Genomic DNA, 13,300 nt, shown 5'->3' on the forward strand with positions numbered 1-13,300 from the left:
GACTTAACTGAAAATAGGTCGGGTTCTGTAAAATAAAAATTGGCAGTCATTAACTGGATGGAGCTACGCTATATTCAGCTGCTAGTTATAAAAATGGAAAGAAGTATGATTATTCATGCTGCTTCTCATACAATGGACAATGCTATGTCAAATGACGCTACTAGCTATACAATGGACAGTGCTATGTCAAATGACACTACTAGCTATAAAATGAATAGGGCTATGTCAAATGACGCTACTAGCTATAAAATGGACAGTGCTATGTCAAATGACACTACTAGCTATAAAATGGACAATGCTATGTCAAATGACGCTACTAGCAATAAAATAGACAGTGTTGTCAAATGACGCTACTAGCCATAAAATGGATTTAGCTATGTTATAAAAATGGAAAGAAGTATGATTATTCACGCTGATTTTCATACAATGGATAGGGCTATGTCAATTGACACTACTAGCCATTAAATGGACAGGGCTATGTAACATCAAGCTAAATGCCATAATGGCAAAAAAACTAGACGGTGACAAAAATATTCATCTCCCACAAGTAACAAAAGAACGGTCATCTTTCTGCCAACCTCGGCTTTCGCCACCTCCCCTCCCCCCACCCCCTCCCCCACCCCCTCCCCCACCCCACAATAAAATATAGTTTGTTTGACAACGATTCATTTTATTCCTCATCTTCCACCAGGCGACAGGGAGAAGGACGGGGGGGGGGGAATCATTTTCTAATTTTAGAATTTCAGCCTTATTCGGGGAATGGATCAATGCTTTTTTTTACAACAAAGAAACACTTTCATTAACTCTGCGATTCTTCTCCGTCCCCCCTCTTGTCCACACTTGACCGAGGTTTGGTGCTTATGTTTCATCTATTCACTGCCCAGGGGGTGTTTGCGGCACGTTGCATTGCTGTGCCATATAGCTTAGTGCCAGATGCGACTTAAGAAAATCGCGTTTATTGTTCAGTTTTTTTTTTTATCTTGATGGTTTTAATGTGATCGGTAGCTCGAGACGTCACATACATTTACCACAAACATAACCACATACATAGAGCATATACATACAGCACGTACATACAGCACGCATATACATACATACACCACATATATACACCAAATACATGCACCACTTTCAGACATATACATACATACATACATACACATAATACATATTTCAAGTACATACATATTATGTATACACAACATACAAATATAGACGCCATACACACACCACGTCCCCACATACACACACTACATACACAACATACAAACATACTTTCACAAATGTAACTGTTTTATTTCAACTTAGCGTTAAAATTGTTCATGTTTTTGTTCGAACTGATGCTAGACCACTGTGGTTGTGATTCTGCTGTTTGCTTTGTTTAGTTGGGTTTTTTTTAATTAAAAGAAAGGAGCTGGTTAATTACGATAATTGGAGGGGAGATAACGATGTCAGTGTTAAGTTACTCACCCAATTCAAGTGACCACGGGTCAAAAATAGTTTCTTCATTTCTAAAGTCACAAATACAAATGCCATCCGCAGTGTCATGACATTTCTATGGAAGTGTCACGATAGAGTTGCCAAATTGGAATACAATAGAAATACTTTATTTCAACTAACAAAATGTATATCTAGTAATGTCATCTTTCAATCTTTCAGTTACTAAACTGGAATTAAAAAGCCAAAATGGAATTTTAAAAAAAGGCCATTCTTCAATTAACAAAATGGAATTTTTAAAAAGCCACCTTTTAGTTACCAAAATGGAGTAAAAATGTCATTCTTCAATTGACGAAATGGAATTTTAAAAGCCATTCTTCGGTTACCAAAATGGAATAAAAAGCCATCATTTAGTTACCAAAATGGAATTAAATAGCCATCATTTAGTTACCAAAATGGAATAAAAAAGCCATCCTTTGGTTACCAAAATGGAATAAAAGCCATCATTGGTTACCAAAATGGAATAAAAAGCCATCATTTAGTTACCAAAATGGAATAAAAAAACTATCATTTAGTTACCAAAATGGAATCAAAAAGCCATCATTTAGTTACCAAAATGGAATAAAAAAGCCATCCTTTGGTTACCAAAATGGAATAAAAGCCATCATTGGTTACCAAAATGGAATAAAAAGCCATCATTTAGTTACCAAAATGGAATAAAAAAAACTATCATTTAGTTACCAAAATGGAATCAAAAAGCCATCTTAACCTGCCGGAAACCAAATTGTAGCCCCGTGCCCAGAAATAACATAGAGCGTCTCGTACTTTTACATGGAAGCTGAGGCGAGGCTAAGCGATAATAGCTTGATTAGTCCAAACCAGGAAGGACCAGGACCTATAGCTCCCAGAGGCGCCTCATCTTCAGACGAATAAATCAACAGGCAGACCTGTAAACCATTCGCAAATTGCGAGGGGACACCGGCAATTCTAGGGCTCGTTTTATATCAAATATAGGAATTCGGACCAGTTAAGTATACTTTTTTGCACTAAAACGGAACTCCACACATTTTTAGGTAAAATGAATTTTTTTAATCTACTCGATCGATCGGATATTTATAGGTTTGAACGCTTCTTCAAAAAATCGATAATTCTCTCTCCACATCGGGAAGACTTAAGCCTACAGGTTTTAAGAGAAACGGAGTGAAAGGCGGGTGTTTGAGAAACTTCAGTTGAAAACACGGAACGGACGGTAAATTCTGGAACAATTAACGGGGAGGGTGGGGTGGGGAATGAGGGGGTGGGGGTTGTTGAAACAGTGCGGAAATGAATACAGTGAATTTTAAATACGTTTGAACGTTGGTAAAAGTAAAATTTATTTTAAAAGACAGTAGAAAAGATAGATTGAGTGTGTTTAGGGTAACCGCTCTGTTGATACGTATTTTAACACGGGCGCTTCTAATATAAAATGAGATGTCAATACTGTTTTATCCTGTTGTTACTTTTCATTACCTTTTCTGGAATTCGATATTACGGTTTTAAAAAATGGTTGTTGTGATGATTTGTAAACTGAAGTATAGTATGGGTGTATTTTCGACTCCTGCATAGCTGCACCTTCCCTTCACCCAGATCCGCCACTGATAGGTCAAAGGTTACTCGCCATCCGGGTGGTAACAAAGTCGGTGACGACCAACTCGGCGACGGGAAAAATGGGCGACGGGAAAAATGGGCGATGACCGTGTCGGCGTAACATTTATTTGGGTGACAAATAAGTTTGGTTTTTATATCTTTTAAATATTGTTTGTGAATATTTTTTCATCGATAGACTAGTTTATAATAATCGATTAGATGACATAGAAACATTGCAGCTAATGCAAGAATAGGCGTATAAATACGTATCTCGACAAGGTAAGGATTGGGGGAAAGTGTCCTATTTGATCTCATATAAAGTTAAAAAAAAATAATTTTTTAGGATAAATAAAAAAGGCTCTAGATCGTATACTGAAATAGAATTGTCTTTTCGTCCAGAACATCGTAATTTAACTCCAACCATTTTTTTTAAATGCATTAGGCCCATCTAATTGTTTGTTTAACAAATTAATATGTTTCTTTCTAACAATCGCCATGATTGAAACTGTCAAGTAATCGCCCAGATGGTAACTGTCCAGTAATCGCCCAGTTGGTAACTGTCCAGTAATCGCCCAGTTGGTAACTTCCAGTAATCGCCCAGATGGTAACTGTCAAGTAATCGCCCAGATGGTAACTGTCCAGTAATCGCCCAGATGGTAACTGTCCAGTAATCGCCCAGTTGGTAACTTCCAGTAATCGCCCAGATGGTAACTGTCTAGTAATCGCCCAGATGGTAACTGTCCAGTAATCGCCCAGATGGTAACTGTCCAGTAATCGCTTAGATGGTAACTGTCAAGTAATCGCCCAGATGGTAACTGTCAAGTAATCGCCCAGATGGTAACTGTCCAGTAATCGCCCAGATGGTAACTGTCCAGTAATCGCCCAGATGGTAACTGTCCAGTAATCGCCCAGTTGGTAACTTCCAGTAATCGCCCAGATGGTAACTGTCTAGTAATCGCCCAGATGGTAACTGTCCAGTAATCGCCCAGATGGTAACTGTCCAGTAATCGCCCAGTTGGTAACTTCCAGTAATCGCCCAGATGGTAACTGTCTAGTAATCGCCCAGATGGTAACTGTCCAGTAATCGCCCAGATGGTAACTGTCCAGTAATCGCCGAGTGGTCAACATGGCATTGACCTAGCTGACTGTGCTTGTAGTTACGTTCAGTTAAAAAGTTGTAAACAAATACACCCCCACCCCTTCCCCAACTACCGTGAGCAGCGTTTATATATAATATGTAGGCTAATATACAAAAGTACTTTCTTCTCCTTCCCCCCCCCCCACACCCTCCCTTCCCCCATCCCCACCCCGAGTTACGCCGCTGATGCTGTTAATCACCGTTGTCTTACCTCAATTTCAGGCCAGGAACCACGTGATTCCCCGGCAGGATGGAGAAAAATGCACCGATATCATGCATCACGCGCTGATCACTACAAAATGTGGATTATCTATTTCCGATGCATCTCGCTGTCCCAGAATCCCTTTCGTCACTTCCTCGACAGCCCAGTGCATTACGGCATCAAACTTTATCGGGGGGGGGGGGGGGGTGATGTAATCCAGTTAGTGTCTGAGGCTGTGAACTTTTTTATCTGGAACATGTTCAGAGCTTCACCCAATTATCTTGTTTGTTTAATTGTTAAACACGTTCTATTCAGCCGGTAAAAAAATTGATTGGGTTAATTTTAATATTAATGAAATTTAAAAATGTGTATCGGGGAAAAGAGGATGAGGGGGGAGGGGGTAAGGGTCAATGACAGATTGCAGAAATGACGTCACGAAGCGCAGGAATTGCTGCTGCACTCATTCTCTTCCAATTAGTCTTAGAGTGACGCCGTGTTTGCCGTCATATATATATATATATATATATATATATATATATATATATATATATATATATATATATATATATATATATATATATATATATATATATATATATATATATATATATATATATATATATATATATACAGAGAGAGTGAGTGTGTGTGTGTGTATGTATATATAAAAAAAATTAGGGGTTAGTTAAGCTTGCGAAGACACAAGAACGTTGAAAACAGTCAATAACTAGCACTATTGATCTAAAACAGGGCTGATCAGCCTTACAATCATCACTAGAGGACAGAGGCGTAGTGACCCTTCCCGGGGACAAACTTTCAATTTGGCGCCCCACCTCGGAATCAGCCTTTCAACTTTTGTTTTGCACCCCCCCCCCCCATTTATTTTATATTTGTATTACAAAAAATGCAACTAAAATGAGATTTTAATTTGATTTTCCAACCCATTTTGGCGCCCCCCAAAGGTCGGGGCCCGGGAACATATGTACCCCCCACCCCCCTACGCCTCTGCTAGAGGAACTAACACAACAATAACTTAAACTAACCTTTGGCGTAGATTATAATTTAGCTAACATTACAAATTTAACCTTCGATTCCATTCAGTCCATCTAACTTCTGACTCCTTTTTAAATTATTTTTCAAAAACATCTATTTCATTTTGAGCTTAGACGTCAGGAGAGTCGAAATAGAACATTTTTTAAATGCAGGGGAAGCAACCGCTATAATCCGACATGTATCAGAATATAATATATCAGTTGCGCCCCTTTATTGTATATACCGCTGGCAACTATTTCCGTCAAAATATTTTATTTTATTGTAGACTTGTGTGGTTTAGAAAAAACAGCCCAGCATTATGACAGTTTCTCAATGTTAACTACAATACAGCCTGTTAAATTTGATCATCAGTAATAACTGCTGTTCTCTATAGAACAGCCTGTCTACAAGTACCTTCAGCATTAAGTCTTTAAAAGTATTTCATAAAGTATATTATAAGGCAATAGACATTGTGACTTCTACAATACATTTATTACAACAATTTCAGTAATTTTAGTTTTGATAAAACAATTTGCTTTAATACATGCAACAATGTAAAAAATAATATATCAACATTATAAACTTTATATTCTGGGCCACTGATGCTTAGATATGGAAAAAAGAAATTTTTTTTTTCTTTGAAGTTCGTATAAGCACTGAGTATTGCAGTGATAAGTTAGTCTCTTATAGCCATGGTTTAACTCATGAATTTGAACCATATAACTTTTAATCAGGGTTTAACCCCATGAACTTGAACCATAGGACTTTTAACCAGGGTTTAACCCCATGAATTTGAACCACTTTTCATCAGGGTTTAACCCCATGAATTTGAACCACTTTTAATCAGGGTTTAACCCCATGTATCTGAACCATATGACCTTCCAACCCTTTTTGTTCTGTAAACCTGCGCCGGCACATTTTACAACTGTAAGGTCGACCTCTTGTCCCGGTCAGCATGAGGCGCTGGCTGACGTCCTCCAGGTCTTTGATGGACATCTTAGTCTCATCCTCGCTGTCTGCCTCCGTCTTCCTCCTCTTCCTCACAGGAGTCTTGTTCTCCTCACTCGCCTCGGCCTCTTCCTCTAGAAACTCCTCGCTTGTTTTATCCAACTCAGTTGAACACTGCGAGGACTCTGAGGGGTTCTCACATTTGGTTTTATGGCTGGGCGTGTGCGCACGCAGGCTGGAGATGTGAGTGAAATCTTTGTTGCAGACCTCACACTTGTACAGCCTGACGTGAGAGCTGGCATGGATCTTCATGCCGCGGAGAGTGGAGAAAGTCCTCTCACACTCTGGGCACTGGTACTTTCCCTTGTCCTCTTTCAGGACCAGCAAGGTCCTGGTGAGGCTGGGGTTGGAGGAGCTGGTTTTCTCGCTATCACCAAGTACACTGGCGTCCAAGTCCACACTAGGGAGCTCAGATTTATCCTCGGACACATCCCCAGGCTGGGAGCTCAACAGTTCAATTTTATCAGAAATTTCTTTCATGATTTTTTTAACTTTTTCTTGCTGCTCGCCTACGGCCTGTGAGTTTTTTAAAGTAGCAGCCAGCTTCTGGGAACTGTCAATTGGAATTCCCAGACAAGATCTCTGATGTTTGATGGTCAGGTGCTTGTCTTCAAACACAACATTGCAGTACTTGCATGGCGTACTACGAGCAAATGTGTTCACATGCCTCAGCAGGACGTCGTAGACAGTGAACTTTTTATCACAAGGCTCGCAAGTGTACGTCGTTGCACCAGTAGCCTCGTTGTACTCTGTGAGTATAGGAGGATCATAATGACCGTCAGATTCTTTTGTCTCCACAGCACTGTCTCCCTTCTCTTGGCCGTCATTGACTAGTTCATTGTTCACAGGTTCAACCACTTTGAGAATTGAACTATTCTTTGATTTTTTCCTGGAACACTTTTTATTGAAGTGATCAGTGAGTAGATACCTCCTAGAGAAACCTTTATGACACACCTGGCATACATACGGCTTGGTGTGGTTCATGGAGTGTTTCTTGAGCGCATGCTCGTTGGTGAAAGACTTGTGACACACCCGACATGGAAACGGTCGAACATCTTTATGCTGCCTGATATGAAACTGCATGAGACTTTTCTGGAAGGATTTCATTGTTTTCCCACAGATATCACACTGGATAATTTTCTGGTTAGGGAGCTCTGTAATGTCCTTCATCTGGTCCTCCCCGTCCTCCAGCTCGTGTCTCTTCTTGAAGTGATGCTTCATCAGGTACCGTCTGATGAACCCTTTCTCACAAACTGGACACTTGTATGGACGTGTGTGGTTCTGGACGTGCTTCTTCAGCATGTGCTGGGCGTAAAATGTTTTAGAGCAGTGCTCACATTTGAACGGCCTCTGGTCTAGATGCATGCGCACGTGCGTGATCATGAAACTTTTAAACCTGAACTCCTGCCCACATATCAGACACTCGTAGCCTACAGAGTTCTCGAGCCCCTTGTAGTGCTCCTCAATATTCTGAGACAGGCTGTCGGCTATGATTTTATCCTGACCCTCAGTTGACTGCGTTATATCCCCTCCACTGAGCGACTGCTTCTGCTTGTCCTGGAAGGCGTGGACTCTCAAATGACGCAGGACGTTAGCTTTGTTCTTTAAGATTTTATTGCAGATGTTACACTGGCATTTGAGAGCATCCAGCACAGTGAACCTGCCGTCATTGATAGACATGGGGCAGCCTTTGAGCAAGTGGTTCTGGAGATAGAGGAGCTTAGAGAAGGAGGAGCTGCACATGGAGCACTGTATGGGTTTGGTGTGGGTCTTGTGGTGGTGGAACAGATCTGCCTTGTCTCTGAAAGTCTTGAGACACTTCTCACACTGGAACGGCCGAGTGTTTGTGTGTTTTATCAGATGTCTCGACAGCGTGGGGCGGGTGAAAATTAATTTCTTACAATGCCCACATTTATATATAATCTTTTTCCTGTGTTCTGCAACCTCTTGCAGGTCTGTGTCTAAATTTGATTTCACACCAGTCTCACCTTCAACACCAGTTGCTTCCCCTGCTTCAACAATTAGAATTTCTGTTTCTTTTTTCCCTTCCTCTGTTAATACATCATTCTGTTTCTCTGACATGTTCTTCAACTCCTCCTCTGACAGGAGAATCAGCAGACTATACTCTTGCACTTGCTGACCTTCATCATTCCTACTCACCTCCACGCGGACCTCATGGAAATTGTTCCCAAACTGAATAAACCTTTTTTTGTTGTGGTGCTTCATATGCAGAGAGAGCTGAGACCTCTGTAGGTACATCCGGTGACATATAGGACACCGATGCTGGCGCTTATGAATTAACATGTGTTTCCTCATAGAGCTGACATCATTGAATTGCTTAAAGCACTTCAAACAAGGGTAAGGTTTAGCACCTGTGTGAACCACCTGGTGCCTCTCCAACACACTAGCACTGGCAAACACATTCAAACAGATCGGACATGAGACACTTTTTTTATCTGATTGTGAGACTGTCTTTTTCCCATCTTCATCTGGGACTCTGTTGGAGAATATGGAGGAGAAATCTGCAGGAGCTTCAATGGTAATGTTGTATTCCTCTTTAATTTTACCATCGGCAAACAAAGCCTGCTGGACAACGCTGTCCAGGTCAGCGATGTTGTCCGTTGTAATCACCTGCTGCAAGCACTCTTCGTATTTATTTTCCTCCAGAGGTGCACTCACCACCTGGACATAACTTGTAGTTTCAGCTTCAAGCTTAGGTGGAAGAATTGAGCGATTCCGCAGCAGTGAAATCTGTTTACCCTCTGGTCTAACTGGCTCCTCCCCAATGGTCAGTATGAGAGGGTTTTCTTTTGGCATAAGCTTGGAGTACACTGGCCTGGCCACTGCTCGTGGTGGAGGCAGGTTTAATATGCCAGCTTGTTCTAGAGTTTTTAAAGGGGTCAGCTGTGTGTAATCAAGGGATGGGTCCTGTAGTTCAAACACCTAAATTAGATAAGAAAAACTGTTTTAGCTAAAGTAGGCAAAAGATATTTTAACATTTGATACCATATGAAAGAGACTGAAAGAAACATCTGAAACATTTACATACAAAATCATTTAACACCAGCTAAAGACTCACAAACTTTTCCCAGTTTAAGTAGTCACAAAATATTACAGATAAAATAAGTGGTAGACAAATATTAAATTGTAATACCAAAAACACCTACTTTAATTATGTAAGCATACATTGCTAGATTTATTGATTTTACATATTATTCATAAGTGGTAGACAAATATTAAATTGTAATACCAAAAACACCTACTTTAATTACGTAAGCATACATTGCTAGATTTATTGATTTTACATATAGTTCATAGATCTGTAACATATTGAATTACTCTGTATTGAATGAGATAGTTGTATTGAACTGACCTGATGCTCATTGATCTGTAAAATATCCCTCGTGACTGTGATGCCATTGGGTTGCTGCTCCACCAAGCTGGTAGCACAAATGATTTGACTACATGGTGACTCAGCTTTCAGCTTCTCTATGTGCTCGCTCAGATGATCCTACACACAAACAAGCAGGCGCATCATGAAAGGTGAGAGGAGCCACAAATTAGACTGTTAATTACAAAGTTTAAACTATAAAATTATAATCCTAAAAAAATAATTTTAAGTGAAAACTAGTTGGTTGTTACGCCTCCATCTGAAGTTTACATTAGTAAATATGAAAATATTTCTTGTCAGATAAAAAAAGCAACTAAAACTTACTAAGAATAAAGAACGTAAACAAAACTCAGAGCCACAGTCTCCACATTTGTAAGGATTAACAAGGTGGATAACAATATCATTGGGACCAAACTCTGGCTGTGCCATGGCCAACTATGTGTAACTGCTAGACACACCTGCATAAAAAATTGTAAACATTTTAAAATTTAAATACAGGGTTAATCATTAACATAGGTATGTACAATAAAATCTAAATGTTTATTTCTTGAGATGCAATTTTAAAATTACTTGTAAAATAACATTTGAAATATGCTTGCTACCCTTTCATTACTATAAATAATAATGGAAAAGGGTTGCTTATTAAATATATATATATATATATATATATATATATATATATATATATATACAACAGTTAAGAATTGGGGATTGTCGAGGTATATTTGTAGATGACAATATAAGCGCTTGTGTTTGGTTTGGTTGTTTTAATCTCTGTTTGTGTTGCAATTAGGTGCTGTATTGGTGGTTTGTTTTATGTCTAGGTCACTGGGTGTGGGGAAATTGTGAGACGCCAAAAGCGAAATGGCGAGGCGGGAAAATGCGAGAAGGTAATGCGAGACATACCTGCGGAATTAAGGGTAAATAGCGAGACACTTTTTGCGAAAAAAGTTTTTTTCTTTTTTTTTCCATCTTTGTCATTGTGAATTGGTATAATCTTGTCAGCAGGAGAGATATTTTGCAACATCTATTTATGGATTTTTGTACTTGCAAAAAGTGTAAAAGTATAAACAATTCTAAAAAGTGCAATTTAGTTTTTTATTAAGTAATTTTAATTACAAACAAAATTTACAAACAAAATCTTCTGAAACAGTCCTCAAACACACCTCGTGACACCATCTTTCACACATAGTACACCCAACCCAGTTCATTAGACTCCCATTTATACATTTTTCTTTTGCTACTTCTTCCAATCCACATTCACAACATTTCACATTCTCATCACAGTTGACCTCCTCTTTCATCCCACAAACAACACTGGCACCCATGTTCTCATCATCATCATCCGCACACTCAACATCTGTTTTCCGTTTTTTATAATTTGTATTTTTTATCATTTCTGTAATTTTGGCAATGTCTTGCTCATTGTTGTCACCAGCAGTTGAGTTTTTTTAAAACATCGATATTTTCCCAAAATCTTGTCTAATTTCGGTCAAATAGAGTATTTTAATCAATTCCTATTACAATGTATTAAAACAGTTTTCTAAAACGCGAAAAAACGTCTAAAATTCTTTTTCTAACATTGCTTTTTTATAGTGTGACTTCACATCTAACCCCCCCCCCCCTCCCCCTCATCACACATCGTCATAAAATTACAGACCCCCCCCCCTACGAGTGTGACGTCATTGATGGAAAACCCCAAATAACACCACCACAAAAACCAAAAAATTCAGATAAGCTCAACTTGGTTTTAAAAATATTTGAAGTAGGCCCATAGCTTAAGATATAGCACAAGCAACTGATAATATCGGTGACGTCACTTTATTTTGTTGTATCCAAATGATGTAGGCATTTCCTTGTGCTTAGATTTATATGGTAAAAAAAGCTAGAAAAAAATCGTAGGCGGCGGCTATAATACAAAATTTCTATGCAACAATAGAAAATATGTTTGCGGCGGCAGCGGATCCAGGCACGGCGATCTTCAAAGACGGTAAATCAGGCGGCCTCTGCGTTCCACACAAAAGACAGAAGTTGATCTATCGTCGGCGGTATTTTCGTCGGTTTCGAACAAGGTGGTATTCTAAGTCGACACAAAAGATGGGGGGAGTTGACAAATCATCAGTATGTCTAGCGACGGAAAAATCGGAAGTTTTAACAATGTAAACGAAACGTCTTTGAAGTCTGGAACAAATACCACTGAAAATCGGGTGCGGTAAATTTTTCGCAGAAATCTTCGCATTTCAACACCACCCAGCGTACGTATCGGCTTGTGGTAAAATGCGAGACAAAAAAGTCACGTGACCGACCGTTTTCGCGCCCTTCTCGCATTTTCCCGCCTCGCCATTTCGCTTTTCGCGTCTCGCAATTTCGCTTTTCGCGTCTTGCAATTTCCCCACACCAAGGTCACTAGGACCATTTCACTACCACACAGAGCAAATCCAAAAAAGTTTGAAAAATCAATTCATTTTTTTTCCACACAAACAGAATTTAAATAACACTAAGCACAATTACTTAAAGTCGCCAATAATAACACAAGTTCTGCACCACAAGTTCTAACTAAAGGTAATAACAATGGGACGGCGTGGCAGAGCACTAGATCACTAGACTGCAAACACACAAGACTCTAGTTCGAATCTGTGTTAAGTCGATAGAATGTCCCTGAGTCCACCCAGCTTACTTAGATCAGTGTTTTTTCCAGATTTTTTTCTGTTTCCAGCACCCCCCCCCCTCCAAAGAAATGCCTGAAAGAAACTCTGGCTCAGATGCCCAGATGGATACCTCAATCATATTAGAGAAAGCAAAGGCGGCTGGGTTAAATGCCGAGGTAAAAAAATCAAAAACTGGTGAACAGTGAACACTATGCCCCATGCATCGTCAGGATAAGAAAGGGAGAGTTACTATACTTTTTAAAACTAGAAGAATCTACAGTAGTTCTCTAGTCTCTAGATTACTTCTAGATCTAGATTCTAGATCTTAGATCTTCTAGCTAGACTTCTAGATAGATGTAACTAAGAAGTGTTAGATCTAGAATCTAGATCTAGAACTAGACTCTAGTCTAGATCTAGATCTAGAAAAAAAATCTAGATCTAGATCTAGGGATTCTAGAACTGATCTAGATTCTAGATCTAGATCTAGAGATCTAGAATCTAGATCTAGATCTTAATTTAAATTAATTTAAGTCTAGATCTAGAGACTAGTAGTTAGATCTAGATTCTAATGGACTAAAATGAGAAGAAAATCAATAAAAATATTAATAAGAAATACATTGGAGGTCTTGTTTCAGATCTAGAAATAGTTTCTTTTTAGTATGAACAGATTTTCACCTAGTCTAGGATTTCTTTTTCTTGGCATACAATTTTGATAGTCAATGCAATAACTGCTCTGACCGTAATGCTATCCGTTTTGGTACAACAATTTTGCATCCCATAATTCTAAATTTATTGTTATATTTTAAAATTCTAAGGCG

The 13,300-nt window shown here is 39.1% G+C and overlaps 1 protein-coding gene across 2 annotated transcripts; it reads right to left on the bottom strand.

The window, feature by feature from the left end:
* Positions 1–5,920: 5,920 nt before the first annotated feature.
* On the bottom strand, positions 5,921–13,266 carry LOC131950474 (zinc finger protein 26). 2 transcript variants are annotated; one of them, XM_059312644.1, is made up of 4 exons: positions 13,158–13,266; positions 10,159–10,292; positions 9,817–9,954; positions 5,921–9,386 (listed from the first exon to the last, which is right to left on the bottom strand). In XM_059312644.1, exons 2-4 carry the CDS (start codon positions 10,261–10,263, stop codon positions 6,279–6,281), a joined length of 3,351 nt encoding a protein of 1,116 aa, XP_059168627.1. In that variant the 5' UTR covers positions 10,264–10,292; positions 13,158–13,266; the 3' UTR covers positions 5,921–6,278. The 2 variants fall into 2 exon arrangements, with proteins under 2 accessions (XP_059168627.1, XP_059168629.1); XM_059312646.1 differs by lacking the exon at positions 13,158–13,266 and adding an exon at positions 12,613–12,654.
* Between the last annotated feature and the right edge of the window lie 34 nt (positions 13,267–13,300).

This window comes from Physella acuta, unplaced genomic scaffold, assembly GCF_028476545.2.
Source record: "Physella acuta isolate Inbredline_101_S28 unplaced genomic scaffold, ASM2847654v3 ptg000766l, whole genome shotgun sequence".
In the NCBI taxonomy this organism is placed as follows: Eukaryota; Metazoa; Mollusca; class Gastropoda; family Physidae; genus Physella; species Physella acuta.

Coding starts and splice junctions, on each gene's coding strand:
- LOC131950474 (XM_059312644.1), bottom strand. CDS start 10,263: ATGGCACAGCCAGAGTTTGGTCCCAATGATATTGTTATCCACCTTGTT. Junction 9,955..10,158: donor GTTTACGTTCTTTATTCTTA/GTAAGTTTTAGT, acceptor GTTTGTGTGTAG/GATCATCTGAGCGAGCACAT. Junction 9,387..9,816: donor TACAGATCAATGAGCATCAG/GTCAGTTCAATA, acceptor TATCTAATTTAG/GTGTTTGAACTACAGGACCC.